The sequence below is a fragment of the Eublepharis macularius genome, chromosome 14 (genome assembly GCF_028583425.1).
Source record: "Eublepharis macularius isolate TG4126 chromosome 14, MPM_Emac_v1.0, whole genome shotgun sequence".
NCBI lineage: Eukaryota > Metazoa > Chordata > Lepidosauria > Squamata > Eublepharidae > Eublepharis > Eublepharis macularius.
This window is the reverse complement of record NC_072803.1, coordinates 69,336,552-69,355,522: the sequence shown is the minus strand read 5'-3', so window position 1 is coordinate 69,355,522 and position 18,971 is coordinate 69,336,552. Positions and strand designations below refer to the sequence as shown.

The 18,971-nt window shown below is 50.0% G+C and overlaps 1 protein-coding gene across 3 annotated transcripts in view; it reads right to left on the bottom strand.

Moving 5' to 3' along the window:
• The window catches only part of SEC16A (SEC16 homolog A, endoplasmic reticulum export factor), a 79,857-nt gene that overhangs the window by 14,963 nt on the left and 45,923 nt on the right, over nt 1-18,971 (bottom strand). For 2 of the 3 annotated variants that reach the window (XM_054998244.1, XM_054998243.1), the window contains exons 12-20: nt 18,622-18,719; nt 18,324-18,405; nt 17,510-17,627; nt 11,217-11,328; nt 10,463-10,568; nt 8,712-8,852; nt 7,871-7,984; nt 7,158-7,362; nt 1,182-1,400 (exon numbers count right to left, since the gene is read on the bottom strand). In XM_054998244.1, the coding sequence (XP_054854219.1) occupies nt 1,182-1,400; nt 7,158-7,362; nt 7,871-7,984; nt 8,712-8,852; nt 10,463-10,568; nt 11,217-11,328; nt 17,510-17,627; nt 18,324-18,405; nt 18,622-18,719 (1,195 nt within the window). Of the gene's footprint in view, nt 1-1,181; nt 1,401-7,157; nt 7,985-8,711; nt 8,853-10,462; nt 10,569-11,216; nt 11,329-17,509; nt 17,628-18,323; nt 18,406-18,621; nt 18,720-18,971 lie in introns of those variants that run through there. The other variant, XM_054998245.1, reaches the window with a different exon arrangement.

Sequence of the window (18,971 nt, the reverse complement as noted above, 5' to 3'; positions counted from 1 at the left end):
AGCACAACTAAAACATTCTCTGCTTTCACTGATACGACTGGTAAAACCCATCTGGACAAAGATCTGTGAAACCCTCATTGAAAGAAGTAAACGCTTCAGAGCAAGAGAAAACTGACTTTCTTAATCTAGAAATAAAACAGAGGTGGATATTTTCCAGTATCTTCCCATCCATTCCAAGAGTTTTCCAGTAAATATTAGGGAGAACTTCCTGATGGCAAGAACAGTCCCTCCGGGGAACAGGCTTCCTTGGGAGGTGGTGGGCTCGTCTTCTTTAGAAGTTCTTAAACAGAGGCCAGATGGCCATCTGACAGTAGTGCTGATTCTAAGTATGAACTTAGGCTGGTCGTGACAAGGAGGACAGGAAGGGATGAGCTTGGCTAGGCTCTTGTGGCCCTCTCGTGTGCCTGGAGTAATGCCAATTGCCACTTTGGGGTGAAGAAAGAATTTTCCTCCAGGCCAGATTGGCCAGAGATCCTGGAGATTTTTTTGCCTTCCTCTGAACATTGAGCAGGGGGCATTGGGGGAGTAGCTGTGAATTTCCTGCATTGTGCCGGGGGTTGGAACTATACGACCTTTGTTGTACATTCCAGCTCTATGATTCTAGTTCTTTTGCCTCTGATGTATCCATAAACTCCATACCAAAGCATACTGAGACTTAATCAGAGTCCAGCCCTTTGCTCAGGCTGACTGCAGGGACAGCCAGGCAGTTCTAGAAACAAACAAGCCATAAGCCTACTAGATGGAGGTGAGAGGACTGGCTCTCAGTACAGATCAGACCATACTAAGCGGGAGAACTGGGGCTTTATACTTTACTTGCACATGAGCAAGTAGTGACACACAGGTGTAGGGTCAAAGAGTGCTTTACTTAGAGGAAGTATCCCCGCCCCACCCCACCACCATGCCCTGTTGAAGCTGACCAGACCTGCCCAAGCCAAACTTAGATATCCCACTAGAATTTCAAACATTCTAAACCTGCACCACAATCACTTTCACTCCTGCAATGGACAGAAATCCCAAATACAGCATTTCTGAAAGAGTCCCAGGGAATCCCCTAAGCGGTGAGCAGCCACCCAGAAAACCCCCTGCATGATGGATATTTTGTTATAGGGTAGATGACATATTGCGATAATCACAAATAATCCCTGCAGCCACAGGCACCCTTAACTCCACCCCAGACAAACCTGCTTCTGGGTTGATCTGCACAGGTGGCTGAAGTTCATTAGACTGAGAAGAGGGTGATACTAGAGGCACTGTTGTACCCTGGCCAGGCAAAGCCTGCTCAGCTCCACATGCATTTGAAAAGGCAGGCACTGGCTCCACCGAGGATGAAACGGCACCAAGCGCACCTGGCTGGGAAGGTGGCCGCAGGGCATCTGAGCCTTCAAGGATGTGTGGAGGCACTAGAGAAAGGATTTAAAACATATTAGCTTTTGAGTGTCAAAGCATATACTCAGTGGTATCTGAAAAAGTGAGCTTTGTCTCATGAAAGCTTATACTTCGTTAAGCTTTGTTAGCCCTTTAAGGTAAATGGTCTGCTGAGCTGATATTTTAAAATTCAAAACTACCTTGAAAACAATGCGGAGTAGTAGGAAGATAGCAGGAAAGGCAGAACCATTTTAGAATAAATAAAGAGGAGCCTGCATGCAATCTGAATTGATTGCTCATGCAGACACAGGTCAAGTAACCAGCACTCAAGAGTAGAGATGGGCACGAACCACATTACACACATCAAAAACCCACGAAAATGGAGATTGCGATCCAGCGGTTCGTTATCGGCCACGGCCAACGAACCAGTGGTCAGAAGAAGCTTGGTTCGTTGCGTTCGGCCGCGGTTCGGGAAGCCAGACACTCAGGCGCCAGCAATCAATTCCCCTGGCAACGGAGCCAGGGGAATGCCTGAACTCTGTCTGCGCTCCTTCTGTCACCCTGGAAACCCGAATGGAAGCTCAGCTTACTTTGATCGGCAGGTCTTCCTTCCAACCACGGAGCTGCAAAGCAGTTACAAGTTGGGAGAAGACACCCAGGGGAGGGAGGGGGAAGGGGGTGTCCTGTAGCCACGGGCACTCCAATCTCATCCCTGCAAACCCTGATAGGCAGCTCTGACGGCCAAACACAGACCTCCTGCGTTACTCAATGGGACCTGTGCTTATAAATAGCCGTGGGCTCCCAGGCTGGGTTTCACTTTCAGTGAGCAGTGGAGTGGGACAGAGCTCTTGCTTGCCACTTGCTAGCCTTTGGGGACAGAGACTGTGAGTGTAATTCAGCTTGGATTTGGGGGATAGGGATCTATCTCCTCTGGTTCCAGGGCTGCTGCCTGGCTCTGGGGCCAAGCTCAGTGGGCACCTTGGCTGAGGGCTCACATTGATTATTGATCAGTGCCTGATCTGTTCAGGTCTGTGGGAGTGGTGGGCTAGGGCTCTAGTCCCTCCCTCCCTCTGGTGCCAGGGCCGCTGCCAGGCCCTGGGGCCAAGCTCAGTTGGCACCTCGGTAGAGGGCTCACATTGATTATTATATCACTTCCTGATCTGTTCAGGTCTGTGGGAATGGTGGGCTAGGGCTCTAGTCCCTCCCTCCCTCTGGTGCCAGGGCTGCTGCCAGGCCCTGGGGCCAAGCTCGGTGGGCACCTCGGCTGAGGGTTCACAGTGTCATCTCCGTTCTTCTTCTCAATTGTTGTTTGCTGGCATGATGAGGCTTCGGGTGGGAGACAAGAGTGGTCGTGGGGGGCAGTGCAGAGATTGTCCCGGTTGCAGTACGGGAAGCAGTGCTGTGCAGGACTCTGGAGCAGCAGAGACTCCCACTCCCCCAAAATCACCAGTTGTGGCTGTGAAGGAGGCCAAAGAGGTCTTGCTGGCGGCGAAAGAGGAACTCCTGAAAATTTTTGGGGAGGAGGAGGCCGAGGGATCCTTGGAGGAATAGTTGGGGTTCGAGGAAACATCCAGCCCGTCCCCATCCCAAACTACTGGTGGTGCTGTCCCTGCCTGCAGTCCACCCATCACTCCGTCTTCCATTGCCAGCTCCGTGGCACATCCAGCAGCAACTCTTCGTCCTCCCTCCCCTGGAACCATTAGTGGTCCACGGTTCAACCTCAATGTTTGGAGGCACTTTCGGTCCCTTCCTACTGACCCCCGCATGGTGAGGTGCTGTGTGTGTGAGGGCCTGGTACGCAGGGGCAATGACCCGAAGCACCTGCCATCGACGGCCCTGACTCGGCACCTGAAGAGGCGCCACCTGAGCCTGTGGTCTCCATCCTCGGCCAGTGTAACATCTGTCGGGGGGAGACCAAGGGCCACCAGCTTGTCTGATCCAGGACCAATGGGAGGGTCTCCGGAATGCACCCCGAACAAGAAGCCTTGCCTCATGGGTGCGGCTGGTTGGAGTGGAAGAGTCAGGCAGGCCGCCCCGGGGGAAGTTGTTCCATCAGGGTCGGGGGTGGTGCCTCTGAAAAGGGTGAGGTCAAGGGCTCAGGAGGCGGGCGTTCATGTGGTGGCGCAGGAGATCGCCCTGCAAGGCTTCCCCCTATCAGTCGTGGAGGATGTGGGCTTCCAACTGCTGCTCTAGCACTTTGCCCCATGGTTCGCCATGCTGTCATGGCACACCGTTGGGCGTTGAGTCGTGCCCGCCTTGTACGAGGCAGTGCGAGACATGGTGTGCAGAGACCTGTCGGCCGCCCAAGGCAGAACAGTGCACTTCACGGCCGACCTGTGGAGCGGCTGCCATCACGGGTACCTTGCCATCACTGCCCACTGGTGGCGACCAGAGGACCTCCACCTCCCCAGGCCAAGATCTGGCAGCCATAAAAAGGTGCCCAGCCTGACATCGGGCTACAGGGCGGTTCTTCTTCAGGCCTGGGGGATGGACGAGGTCCACACCGGGAAGAACATCACCACCACCGTCAAGGCGGCTCTGAGGGAGTGGACGTCCGAGGTGTAAGCGTTTGTTCGTGGCTTCATGGTCACAGACGCGGGAGCCAACATGTTGGCAGCCCTGAAAGAGGCATCCCTCCCGGACCTGGTGTGCATGGCGCACAAGCTGCACCTCGTGATTAAGGACGTGCTTGGGCTGTGGAGCAAGCCAAGGGACAGCTGGGATGAGGGAACCTTGCGGACGCGCAATCTGCTGGACAGCTGCCGTTGCATCGCTTCCCACTTCTCCCGCAGCATAAACTCTTCCTGCGAGCTGTTCCAGAGGCAGGGGGAGGCAGGGGGCCCCAAGCACCAACTCTTCCAGGACCTGCCCACCCGCTGGAACTCCACCTACGACATGATATGTCGTCTGGTGGAGTAGAAGGGCACGCTGGAAAACATCCTGTCCTCTTCGGATGTGCTGAGGAGGGGAGAGGAGTTGAGCCTCAGCTCCTTGGACTGGAGAGTCCTTGCCCAGATTTCCCGGATCCTGAAACCCTTCAAGGATGCCACTGAGATCTTGTGCTCCTACCAGGCCAGCCTGGGTCAGGTCCTCCCTCTGATCCACGGCCTACACCAGTTTCTGGCCCAGGAGCTCCAGCAAGGGCAAGAACTACTCCCCAGGGTCCAGGACTTTGTCCAGAGGATCCAGGCCTGTGTCGCTGAACACCTGCGTCCTCTACGCTGCAAGGTGCCGTACCAACTGGCCTCCCTCTGTGACCCCCGCATCAAGGGCAGCATCGCCATGCAGGTGGGTCAGATGCAGCACTGGACAGAGACAGAGGGCAGGAGAGAAGGAACCGGGCAGCGGCGAGGGGCGGGTGGTGGAGGAGGAGGGGGAGGAGGTGGGAAGAGAGCCATGCCAGGGAAGAGCCACCCCAATGGCCACATTAGATCTCTGGGCCTCGTCGGTGGGCTGCGTGGTTGGCCGCTGCACGGCGGGCACATCTCTCTTAGTGGAGGACTTGGCGGGGGCCATGGTGTGCAAGTACCTTTCTGAGCCCACCGAGCCCCCCCATGCCAACCCGTTGCAGTATTGGGCGAGGAAATCTGACCAATGGCCGGACCTGTCCATCATCGCCACCAACATCCTGTCCTTCCCTCCCACCAGCGTGCAGAGCGAGCAAGTGTTCTCCCACCTGGGAGACCTCCTCCGTCCCCGCTGCGCACGTCTGCACCCGGACCCGGTGGACATGTTGACAAGGTGAACCTCAACCTACTGGGGCACCCTCCCATGGACCTGGACCTACCCGGGCTCTGAGCCACCCTGGGGTTGTAGCCAGCCCAGCTCGTCCACAGCGGGCTCAAGCCTCCCTCAGTTCTCGGAGCTGCTTCCATGGCTGGTGACCCTTTGCCCTCCTCTCCCAGACAAGTTCCCGTTCGCTCTTCACACCTCTCCCTCTCTGGATCTGCTCAGATGCCTCCCAACCTCTCCTGTCTTTCCCATCCTGTCCTTTCCGCGAAGGCAGCAAGGTGTGGTGCTGCCAGCTGATGCCACTTTTGGGCACGAGGAACAGCTCTTCTGCTGTTGCCGATGTGAGAGTGGCACCGTACGGTACCCCCCCCCCCTTCAAGGGCACCTGGTGTCCTGTCTGAGCAGGGGGGAATGGGTCCCTCCCACCCTTTCCACGAAGGCAGGAAGTTGGGTGCTGTCTGCTGCCGCCGCTTTGGACCCCAAAGGGCAGCTCAGAAGCTTTTGCTGAGCTTGACAGGTTTGAGCTGCACGGTGCACCCCTATCCATGTGTACCTGCTGTCTTCTCTGTGCATGGGGGAAATGGGACCCACGACCAGTCACGTGTCCTTTCCGCGAAGGCAGGAAGGTAGTTGAGGTCTGCCACTGCTGCTTTTGTGTACGAGGGGCAGCTCAGGAGCTGTTGCTGGTGTTAGTGTGGTGTCGCACGGTACCCCCCCCCCTTTCCATGGGCACCTGCTGCCCCCTCTGAGCAGGGGGGAATGGGTAATGCTGTCACAACCAGTCATGTCCTTTCCGCGAAGGCAGGAAGGTGAGTGATGCTGGTGACAACCTCCACTGTGACACAGGGGGAGCAGACAAGCCTCTGCCACAGCAGTCTGCGCACTCCTTCAGGGTGGATGTGGGGTCCCTCCGTCCCGGTCCTGCTGCGCAATGCGGCCAGGAAGCCTCGGGCTCAGCCCTCCTCTCCCACACAAGTACACGGTCCCTCTTCTCACCTCGCCCTCTCCGGAACACTCAGTCCCCTCCCAACGACCTCTCCGGTCCTGTCCTATTCCATCCTTTCCGCAAAGGCAAGAAGGTGGTTGATGCTGACTGCCACCGCAGAGTTCCTCAGTGGGAGCTTCGGAGGAGGCCTCGCGGCTACTGGTGGATCTTCCCACTTCCCCTCCAAATGACATGTCCTCTCCCTCCCGTCCTTTCCGGCAAGGCAGGAAGGTGGGTGCTGTCAGCTGCTGCCGCACTGTTCCTCAGTGGGACCCTCGAGTGAGGACCCTTGCTTGCTGGGGGATCAGACCCCCGTCCGCATGACATATCCTCTCCCACCCACGCTGGGAATACCAGCGCGCTCCTCTTTGGCCTGGCGGCCGGGCACATGGGGGGTGCTGCCGGCGAGTGGCCAGACCCCCCGCCCCCTAAAGGGGAGGTGGCTCGTTGCTGCCTCCCTGTGCCCACCAGGCCCGGCGGCCGCCGTCAACACCCACCTTCTGTACACTGGGCCAACGTCAACTGGTGGATCTAACTGTGTCGAGTGGGAGTTTCCTGGGGGCCTTGGATTGGAGAGGGTATAACTCCAAGATCCCTTTTGCAATCTTGTCCAAACTTGGGTGATGGCTGTAGGGGAGAGCCTGCAAAAGACTCCCTGGGAATATGGGCTTTGTAAGTGCCATGGGGGCCGTTCCGCGCCCAACGAACCACAAACCGGTTCGGTAACGGAAAATGTTCGTTGCGGTTCCCGATCTCGGGATCATTGTCGGCACTGAACCGCGAACCGCTGGTTCGTTAAAGTTTTTTGGTTCGCGCCCATGTCTACTCAAGAGCGCTGTCAATGGCAAACCTCACTTTGGCCTGTACTCTTTTGCTCAGACAAGTTCTTAACCATAAGCAAAGGGTCAAGTTGGATGCTTCCCAAAACCCAGCATGGTGTTGCCTTAATCTCTGAGTGGGTCCCTGAGTAAAACAGCAACCTGCAACTTAGTAAGCGGGCTCAGGGGCCTCCTGGACTTTTGACCCCTACCCTCATCTAGAGTTTTCTACATTTGAAGAAATGGGAAATACCTACCTGAAGGCAGCAGCTGGATGCTCTGCATGGGGTGCACCACTGTAGGAAGCAAGGAGGCCAACAGAGGGTTGCCAGGACCTGAGTTCATTTTCTGGCCAGCTCCCATTCCCTCACTTTGGCCAACATGGTCTAGTTCAGAGCTTGGTGTACTGCAGGCACATTGCTGAGGTGTGGATCGGTCTATGCTGTAAGCTATAGAACCCTCCTGTGGTGAGAGCAATACAGACAGAATCCCAGAAAACACTTCCACGACGCCACTTGCTCAGCCCAAGTGCCCCTCTGCAAAAGGTTTCTGGCCTGCTTCCTGGTTTCTCATGCTCTCCTCCCCTCCTCTTGTAAGCACAGCAGAGATCCTGCAGAGATCCATGCCTCCTCCGTTCCCATCCATGTTCCTGTGCATCTTTTGCAGGTTTCCTTTCTCACTGGAAGTTCCCAGTGCTTCTATCACTAAGCTTGGAGGAACCCTAGAAAGGGATTCTGACTGAACGGAGACCACCAGTGTTCGCAGATGTCCCTATTTTTTATACTGAGCCAAATGCAAACTGAGGAGCCACACATTTGGAAGGAATAACCTGATATAATTTTGCAATTTTTTCCTTCTAGGCAAAAAAAGATCCTAAGCTACAATCCTAGGTATATTTCTACAGAACTCAATGAGGACTTCTCAGTAAACACACTTTGTATTATAAACTCAGAAAGCAAGATACACTCACCTTTATTTGTCCATCTAAGTTTCGAAGTTGTACTAACCAACTCGGCTCAACAAATAATTCCTGCTCTGGCTTCTCCTTTATCTGAGGGTCAAAGAGCCGTAACTGAGAAGAGATCTGAAAATAAAGCAATGAAAGTGAGGAGTATGCACCACGAAAGCAGCATAAATGGAGGTTTCCAGGGTTTCCACATGTCAGGTGCATCATCTGTCCTATCCAACAAGATCCTGTGTGATGTCTGTGCTCTAAAAATATGGTTATAACTAAAGGCTGAAGCTGTTGCTTGACTGTGATGTGAAAGTATGCAAGGGAGGGGCTGTCTCGACTGTCATCTGTATGCTCTCCTAGACTCCTCTCTCCTTAGCCTGGGAAGAGGTGCTTGCACGGACCCTGATGAGCTTGAGACTTCGCATACATTAACTCTGGTCTTTCCCACCTAGATGCTTCCTTCTGAACTTAGCTGACCGTTACCTAAAGGGGGTGAGGATCTGGGAATTCACCCACGCTTAGAATCCTACATATGTCCTGCGCTTGTAGAGAAACGCCATTCCTGGCAAAGAAGGAAAAAGAGCCTGAAACTGGCAGCTTATCAATAAAGTTCTTTAACTCATGCAGTGAAGTCTTTTTGAGAGTGACTTGGCAGATCCTTACACCACACTCATTAGAGACAGGGCAGGCAGCTGTAGCTGCTTGGATCTGCTACCTCACTCCAGAAGCCAGAGCTATTGTCACTGGAGAGCCAAAAGGAAAGAAGCACTTGCTACTCGATGAGTGCTCCAGCCAAACAGCCAACCTCTCATCTGACAAAGAAAGAGCTCCCCAACCACGATGGCGCACACTGTACCTGCATCAGCTGGCCGATAAGGACAGGAGAATAGTCACAAGGGCTCTGAAGCACAGCTCTGGAAATCACTTCGCAGTAATGGAATGCTGGAGCAGCCAGGCCCATCTCAGCCAATCGACAAGCATAGATAAACTTGAAAACCTGCAGGCATCAAGAGGCTGTAAGTGGCTGCCTTGTTAAACACCAGCAAAACCAGCTGGTGCAGGTCACGGGCAGTTCTGTGCCACGTCAGCATTCTGTACCCTCAGCACTGCTGACACACTGGATACAGACCACATTGCAGGATACCTTACTGGCCACCCTAGAACTCCTTTCCCCTTCATCTCACCCTGCAAGTGCAACTTTTATCTCAGCGGCTGCCAATGTGCAGCCAGAAAAGAATTGGTGGGGGGGGGGGCATGCACCAACACTCAACCACTGCAGAACTTTCTCAATCACTTCTCAGCAATGGGGCTGGATTCCATGACTTGATTCCACCAAGTCTTCACCCATTGGAGAAAGATTTCTTTATGCATAAAGACATGCTCTATCAGAAGACACTCTCTGTTGGAAGAATTCTTTCTCCACTGCAAGACAATCCCTGCATCCAGCCCATTGATTTTCACTGAAACAGCCACTGACATGCATGTATACGTTGAACCACTCCCTTTCTAAACCACGTAGAAGGTCTGTTGCATGATGGAGGTAGGTTTGAGTCCACTGAGCATCCACAACTGATGGCTGAGCCATAAGGTTTAACAAAATTGTGGTGTAGTAGAGTGTTGGACTAGGGTCTGTGTCACGTCTGCACAGCCATGCCATGATTGTCTCTTTGTTATATTGCTTGTGCCACAAAATGCTGAAGCTATACTGCTTTATTACTAAATTGATGTGTGACTCTCTCTGATCATTTGTAACCATACTGCAGACGTTACTTGCTTGGAACTCAGAATGGGCCTCTCCTGTTATCTTAAGAGAAATATGTGAGTCTCAGCTAACCGTGACCTTGGTGTGTCTAGATGCCAGCTTTCGCTACTCTTCCCAGATGCTGGGAATACTTTACTGCGTACCTGATGCATAGTCATAACTGAATGGGTTCTCAGAGAACTCTTGTAGGCTTGCGCACCAAAACCTTAACTGTCGTTTGGAGCGTGGGAAAATCAACTATAACACAGACTGCTTGATCTGAATTGTCACTTCTGCCAAACTCCGTGATGGAGCACAAACCTGAACTGCACAGATTCCAGTTTAGCTGCTTCTGCTGGAACCTACGTGTGTTCACTGTAGATGGGCTTGAGGGGTCTACCTGCCAGGGACTGACAGTCTGAGAGACTCAAGTTTGAATCTCCGCTTTGCCATGGAAGCTTGTGGGTGACCTGGGGCCAGTCACAACCTTCAGCCTAACTTGCTGTGAGGATAAAATGGAGGCAAGGAGCGAGATGGGAGCTGCTCTGGGACCCCACCGGGAAAGTAAATATATAAAGAAAAAATAAACAAACAAGGCCTGGAAACCGTTTAATACAACTCAATGCCCACTCAGAGAGGTTTACGAAGTATGCCATTGTTATCCCCACAACAAAACGCCCTGTGAGGTGGGTGGGGCTGAGAGAGCTCTGAGAGAGCCATGACTAGCCCAAGGTCCCCCAGCTGGCTTCAAGCGGAGGAGCGGGGAATCAAACCCGGCTCTCCAGATTAGAGTCCCGCACTCTTAACCACGACACCAAACTGGCTCTCATGCATCCTAAATGAAATGAGGAAAAGGAGACCCAAACCTGGAAATTTGGCATGCGGCATGGCTGAGTCCCCAGCGACTGGGCATATTCATAAGCTTCAGTCCTTTGAATGGCTTCATTGGTGGCAAACTTTAAAAAAGGTAAGCTAAGAAAACAAGAGAGAAAAAGCACATTAATTGGGTCAAAGAAAGGTGCCTTCTTGCACTTACAGTCTTGGTTGGCAACTAGTTTTCCTGGATTGCTTGCCTGGGGGCAGGGGAGGGAGAATAGGACAAAAGTCCCAACCTGCAGCCCCCTCAAAGTATTCACATTTCAAGTCTTACCAATCATGGTTTTACACTGCAGGGTTGACAACTAGGAAAAAGCAACACTCCTTCATTGGCGCTGAATTGGCCTAGAAGCCACCAGTTGCTAACACTTCAGCCTTTACAACTGATGGTGTTATTCTTCCCACTTAAGGCCCAAGCAAATCCTATTCTGGGTTCCAAGCAATAATGTATTATTTACTACATTTATACCTCACCTTTCTTCCCAATCACCACCATTTATTTTGGAGGCACTAGTAACTGCAACCAAGCAATCAAAACAGCAGGCCACTACGGCCAGCCCTCCCAGAACGGCCACCTGCAAACCCAAAGCAGCCAAGAATGCTGAGAGGCAGGAGGGGTTTGCATGAGGAGTGACAATACAAAAAGAAGAACCCTTGGGGCCACCCATGCTTATGACTGGGACAGGGCAATGACAGACAGGCAGATCCTGAGTGGCAGCCCAGTGGTCATCCATTTCTCCACACCTGTGATTTGAGCCAATCAGCACCAGCTTTGCTGTTTTCTTCATATATATTCCGAATCCAACTTGAGCCATCAGGTAGCAAAAGTGAGCAGCGTCCAAGAGGCCTTTTGAAGCTGTAAAAAAAAGACAACCTTCAAAAAATTGCATCCGAAAGGTAGATCAGTCAGTGCCATTTGGGTTCAGTCCAGTGAAACGCACTCTGTGGTTCAGAGACCCATACTCACATTTACCATCAACCAGAAGAGTCACATGACTACAGTTTGCCCTGTGCCACTCCACCAAATAGATAAAGAATAACGTAAGATATATTAAGTTTATAATTACAACCTTTTAAACTGTCAGAGTAACTCCAGATATGCAGAGGTGTCTCTCCCCACCCATCTTGAATGCTAAAGTATCTGGCGTGAAGGGAAGGGTTTCCCTCTCGGTCGTTTGCGCTCTCTTCTCAGCATGAAGCGCAGCAGCTCAGCAAGACAAGAGTGATTTTGCTAAGTGCCTGGTGGAGATAAAGCTGACTGTGGAGAAAGGGAGTAAAATCACCATCAACCCACTGTGGCCAGATTGTCCTGTTCCTGTGTAACTGCCACGGTGGTGATTTTACTCTCACTTCTTTGCAGCCATCTCTTTCTCCTCCCAACAGCTGCCCAAGTGCTGGGATGATAGTGTAGAGACTGTGGAGAATGGTGCTGGGTTGTTGGAGAGTGGGCCCTCTACTACCATACCTGGACCATATGCTCAGGGGACCTTGCTATTTACTTGCCCTCCAGTCCCTGCAATGTTTTATGGTGGAAACTACAAATGCTACAATGCAATGGCTTTGCCCACTTTCCTTAAACTTGGAATGGGTGTCATATTGCGGAATGGTGCTCAGAAGAGTGAAATGTGGCATGTGAAAGAGCCACATATGGCTCTGTCCTGAGCCACTGAATACTACTGGTCTAGTTATTCAAGATCTAAGATCTAAGGTCAGCAAGTCAAACTCTCTCCCCCCCCAACCTGTGCAGAGGCCTGACCCAGCACAGCTGCCGTTCACCAGCCTGGCTTTTAGTGACAGCAAGAGGGTTTGCAAGGCCCTCTTTGCTGAGGTGGCTACAGGAGCACCACCACCCCAGGGGTGCCGGCTGCAGGAGCTGGCACTCGGTAGAGGTCTCCTGCTGCGGCCCCCGTCTCTAGCCATTGAGACCTAGTAGCGGGAAGAGGAGCAGCATGAGGAATCTTTGGGGGGTGGGCTTGGAGAATGTGAGTTTTCCATCCTTTGTGCTCATCCCAGGGACCCATAGGATGTTGGAGGAACTGGAGATGGGACCCACCATCTGTGAGACTTCCCCAGTGTTCTCTGAGGAACACAGCAGACCTTTTATGGTGAGGCAGGAGGAGATGCTGGAGGAACAGGGAGTGTGGAAGTGGTGACTCCATCTCTACCCCTTCACCCTCAGCCATCTTCTTCGGCCCACCTTAGACACATTGTGTCTGGCCTGAGTGCCTCACAGGAGGCACCTCTTGAGGTGCCTGCAGCTGCAGGGCCACAGCGCCCCCCTCCCCGGTCCTCCAACGTCTGGGGCCATTTCCATTGCTGGGGCCTCCATTCAGAAGATGGAGGACTACTGGTATGCACAGTGCCAGCACTGTAGTGCCCAGGTCAGCCAAGGGAAGTATGTGAATCATCTCTCGAAGACCAGCCTCAGGAACCACATGAGGAAGCACCACTAGGCAGTGCTTCTTCAGCAGGAAAAGAGAGACTGGAACTGCACAACTACCAGCAAGGTAATGGGTGTGTGTTTGTGTGTCATACTGTGACCACCTCTGGTGCTCCCCCCCCCCAGGTTTCCTGTAGGGAAAGGGTGCCAAGATGTTGGAGATGTTTGGTGTGCATGGCTCTAGTGTGCCAAGAGAGGGGATTGGGAGGGCATCTAGGCTCGCCACTCGGAAGATGGCGGAAATGACTGCATTAAGATTGCTGCAATAATGACTGGGTAATTGGGGAACCGATGGGTTAAATTATCATAGGTTTCCAAAAAGAAGGACCAATAGTAGGTCAGTACATGTCAATCTGGAGTTGGAGGGACACAGGTTTATATTACTGTAAAGGAGAAATCAACCAAATATATCAAAATAGTCAAAATGAGGTTGAATGAGACCACCACTTCCAATTCAGAGATATTGAGGGCAGATGAAATGAGGCAGGCCAAGCTGCTTCTTGGCCTCCCCTCACCCCTTTCTCCCCATTTTGAGCCTCCTTAGAGAAAGTAATGTATCCTGGAAAAGTGATGAGGTTGCTTAACCAAATTGCTTGTATTAAAATGATTCCAAAAGTAGATAAACAAGGAGTTAACTTCTGGAAAGGAAGATTTAGTCTTCCAGCCCATTAGAGATGTTTGGCGCATATGGCCCTAGTGGGCCAAGCAGATCTAGGGATCTAGGCTCATCACTTGGAAGATCATGGAGATGACTGCCGTACATAGATAGCAGTAGAGGACTTCAGCTTCCCAGGGCTGCTCCAGCTAGTCTGTACTCCAGCTAGTCTGTACACGCCCCCTGCTCGCATCATGCTGAACTGGACCCTGGTGCCCTCCTTTTATGGGGCTGCCAAGGAGCACGTGAAGGCACAGTTGTCTCATGCCGCCGGGAGAACTGCGCACTTCACATCAGACATCTGGACCTGCATTCAGTCGCATCATGCACACTTCTTGCTTACTGTGCACTGGTGGCAACCCGATGACCTTCAGGGTGGGGAGTGGGATGGCCAGCATCAGGCAGAGCCAGAGAGGAGACCACTGGTCTGGCCACTGCCAGGCTTTGCTCCATGCTGAGGTTCTCGATGTGATGCACATGGTGGAGAACATCGCTATAACCATGGAGTTGGAGTTACTGGACTGGGTAGGCGAGAGCAGCGTCATCACAAGACATGGGGGGGTGACTGAGGGTGTCACAAACATGAAGGCAGGGGTGGCACGAGTGGGCCTCAAGTGCACTGGCTGCTAGGTCAGAAACTTCACCTTGTGGCGAAGGATGTGTTTGGTCTGGATTCTGATGAACCTGCAGGGGACCCCACAACTTGTCGATTCCAGTTATCTCCTTAGGAGATGCCACTGACTCGTGAGCCACCTTCTCATGCAGTGTGAAAACAACTCACCAACTGCTCCAGAAGCAGGCCGAGACAGGCATGCTGGAGCACTGCCTGATCTCCAGTGTTTTCACTCGCTGATACTCCACCCATGCCATGCTTGAGCGTTTGGTGGAGCAGAAGGCCGCCCTCGCATAGTGGCTCTTGGAGAGCGACAGCTGAAGAAGGGAGGGTGAGTTCAGCCCAGAGGACTGGCTCACCATCTCCCAGACAGTCGAGGTCCTGAGGCCCTTCAAGGAATTCACTGTTGTGGTCTTTTCTGACATGGCAATCCTGATACCGTGATTCTAAGGGGCTGATAAGCAGGTACACAGAAATTTGCAGGATGACTTCTGAATCAAATCTACTGGCTCAAGTTGCTAGAAAAATCTTAATATTTTGAATACTTCTGTGTGTTTTCTTCACAATAAATAGTTTCTTTAAAAAAGAATCTGGTTAAGGATACCATGTTAACTTCTCATGTAAACTACCCAATTACCAGGGATAAAAGGAAGAACTCATTTGTCCCTAAATTGGGGCTTTATAATAAAGAAAATTGAATCTGCATATTCAGATGTGTAGTTTAAAGTCCTGAATGAATGCCGTGGAAGCAAGAGTAATGGCTGGGTCAATGCAGTGTCCCAACGGGACCCAGTGAATTTGTTGCCGCAGGGGGAGCAAGTGGCCAGCTACTGTGCACAGCCATCTCTAGCCAATCCCTGTTCCTTTTCCACTGTTCCTGCTAGAGGCCCATTTTGCTACGGAAGGACCAAGAATATTTCTACTGCCAAGCAAGTCTTCCTGAATCCCACCAGTGGTAGTTAGCACTAGCCTCAGCTGAGTGCTGTTGCTCACAAGATCACCCTACTCTGAAGACTGCAAGCAAACACAAGTGCAGCTGAAGCTGGCCAGATTCCCACAACTGCCTGCTGGATCCTTTGTGATAAATAAATGGGGCAGAAAATTTTAGAAGCAACACCTGTAAAGAGTAGCTCTGGATAGAACCAAGAAGCAGCAGAATTTTTAAATCCATGCTGTGATTTGCTGTTATGTTTAAATTCATTTTTGTGTTCACCACTTTAAATTCTGAGAAGAAAGTCTTGATAAATCAGTATGTAATGTACCTTATGTTTATACCAAATTATGGTAATGAACTCTTTAAGAGTAATGTCTCCGGACGGAGTAGGATCTTGGCCCCCTTTTCACTAATATTTGCAATGAAGGCTTGATTCCACGATCACAGTTAAATTCAATAATTGTTCCTTTATGTAAAAAGGGGAATCACTCGTCGCCAGGGAATTATAGGCCAATTAGCCTATTATCCTGTCTAGGAAAACTGCCCAGTTCTTATTTAGTTACAAAATTGCAAACTTGGCTGCCAGAGAACCAGACCGTTATGCCTTCCCAGATTGGATTTAAAAGGCGTTCCTCAGTTTTGGACCGTTGCGCCATTCTTGTGCACCTGACTGAGAAATATTGCAAACCACCCAGAGGTAAATTGTATGCAGCTTTTATTGACCTAAAATGCCTTTGATTGCATACCTCGAGCCAGATTATGGGAAAAGCTAGCAAAGACTTCTATTGATTGCTGGCTTCTCTGGCTAATCTACAAATTGTATCAGAATAACATAGCTCAAGATACGGAAATAGTGGTTAATTAACAAAAGAAATTCAAGTGAATAGAGGTGTTCGCCAAGGATGCCTTTTGGCCCCTTTCCTTTTTAATTTATATATAAACGATATTGAAAGCAAACTTTCTGGTGAACACTTCCATCCCCCTCACCTATTCCAGACTCCTACCTCCAATCTGTTCTATGCAGATGATGCTGTGTTGATCTCACAAACTCGCGTGGGGTTAAAATGTTTACTAGATGCATTTGTGCTTTATTGCTCTCAGGAGTCTTTAGATATTAACTATCAAAAGACTAAAGTTATGATCTTCTGTAAAGGTGTCCCACCTCGTCACTTCCCATGGAACATGGATGGCCTCTTAATTGAGCAGGTCAATGCTTTTCAGTACCTGGGTGTTCTTTTTTCTTATAGCACGTCATGGACAAGCCATAGGGCTGCTGTCGTGAAGTTGGCATCCATACACTCAGCAGCCCTCCTGAGATTTTTCCGGACATCAGGAGGCAAATACCTGCTAGCTGCCATCCAAGCATTTAAAGCCAAGGTAGTTCCATTATTATTATTTGGGATACCTTTAGAAATCGCCAAAGTATATGGGAAATATGATACCTGTTTAATTTCCTTTCTATGCTCCATGTCTAGCTTACCAAAGTGTATCACTTGTCCAGCTATTCGGCTGGAATTTGTGGAATCATCATTGCCATGTTTATCTTTAGATTAAAAATTGTTCTTTTCCCAGAGGAGAGTTATCTGCATCTACTCGTTGAAGATGGTTTTCAGAGTTCTTGGCAAAAACTAGTCGATGATAAATTACAGAGACTAAGTTTATCTCTTGAGACCTTAACACAAATGGAATTCTCTTCTGCATGTAAACTGATTAAATCCAAAATGTTACACTTTGATAAATGGAGCACCAGCTGTACAGCAAGAAGGGTTTGCTCTTTGCACTATCTGGGTCTCCCTCTTCCAAAGACTTTACCTGCATACTGTAAATTCTTAACTGTTCCTAAATACAGAATACTTTTTACTAAAGCCAGATTAAACGTTCTGCCACTAGGAGAGTTAACAGGCAGGTTTTTAGGGATCCCATTTTATGACCATTTCTGTGATTGCAAATCAGGGAATCTAGATACTATTTGGCACCTCTTTACTGACTGCAAGAAGCATGTACTCGCCAGAGATAGATGGATCTCAGTACACATCCAGAAATGGGGGCGTGATTCAAAACAAGAAGTAGTCGCAAAACTTTTAGCAGATACAGACCCGAGTGTAACTCTTGCTGTAGCAAAATTTTTATCTATGGTTTTTAATGATTTTCTCTTTTAGTGACATATTTTATATTTTGTAATAAATACTGGCTATTTGATCAACCATTTAATTGAATGTTATTATTCTGTACTTTAAATTATTGAACCTGTTTTGCTTATGACCTGTTGGTCTGTGAGCATGAAATAAAGAATCTGAATCTGATTTTTAAATAAATCCAGCTATCTGAATGCCAACCCACATCCAAGAGTCCCTCCATTCCCAGAGACTGACCCCCCTTCTCCTCCACTGGTTACCAAGTGTGTCGCCCATAGTGGTGATTGTCCTTGATTCCACATCCATATTGTTAGTCAAGTTGGACAGGACCATTGCGAGGTGGGGTCTCCAGTCTCCCCATTTCTCATCTCCACAGCACTGGAAAGAGGAGAAAGGCTTATATACTGTTAGCTGCTGGAAGGCAAATTAAATCAATTCACACACTCATATCACTCTGTTTGAAACACTGCAACATTTGTCTTTGCAAAATACTGGAAAAGAACAGTTGGATAAATGGGTTGAAAGAACTGTTACAAACTGAACAGGTTAACAGCATTTTTTAATTTAAAAAATGGAAACAGAATAAATAAGGCTTAGTATTCCTTATTTCTAAAGATGGAAAAGTACTATCAGAAACCTGCACCAAAATGTATAGAAAGTGGTTTTTTGGGGGATAAATGGAATCCTAAATGGTTTTGGTTGTGGAAAGTGCTGTCAAGTCATAGCCAACTTATAGTGACCCCTGCTGGAGTTTTAAAGGCAAGAGATGAGCAGAGGTGGTTTGCCATTGCCTGCCTCTGAGTAGCCACTTTGGACTTCTTGGTGGTCTTCCATCCAAGTACTAACCCGGGCCAACCCTGCTTCTGAGATCTGCTGAGACTGGGCTAGCTTGGGCCATTCAGGGCAGGACAAAAGGGTTTTAATTATAAAATAAATTTACAAGGAACAGGAGCACCAATTCTGCATCCCAGTTCAGGCATACAAAGAACTGAATTAGAAACTGCTCACTGCTCCTTAGCCTGGGCAAGATACCATTCAGATGAACCTCAGTGGCCATTTGCTGTTCAAACTCACGGTGGAAGCTGCAGGCATTCTCCCAGACATTAGCTGGTAAACAGTCTGTAGAGGATCATTAATTGGAAGGCTGTTGGCAAATCTGTCAAAACAAGAACACACAGGGCAGTCCTAAATTCCAAAGTTAAGCATCTTTCAGCAGAAACCGCAAGGAGTCCTGTAACATCCTAAAGTTCAGCACATTTATTGTAGCATGAGCGAACACTGACCAGAGCCTCTCTCTCATCAGAGGTATAAAATACAGTTGTACTTGGTATCAACAGCTGACCGAAATATGGTGAGCAAAGACATTTCTTACCTGGTCATTACTCTTGCATGAGTTCTGCTGTCCATTTTACTGGCAAGTAATAATGCATGACCCCACAGCCCGTGCTTCATGGCAGATTCCAGAGCATCCTTTTGAGACAGAAAGGAGCGTCACTGTCGAGCAGGGTATGAACGGCAGCGTGACAGACAGTGCAACACAATGGGCAAAGGGCTACAGATCACCTCAAACCACCACTGCATCACAATGGACGGTGCTTCACAGACCAATAATCTGGTTCGTAGACAGAAGGGCCAACAGGTTAGGTGGAACTACAACTGCACATCTAGTGCCAAGACAAATATGGAAAGCAAGGGACCCAACAAACAAATCTGAGTTTGGTC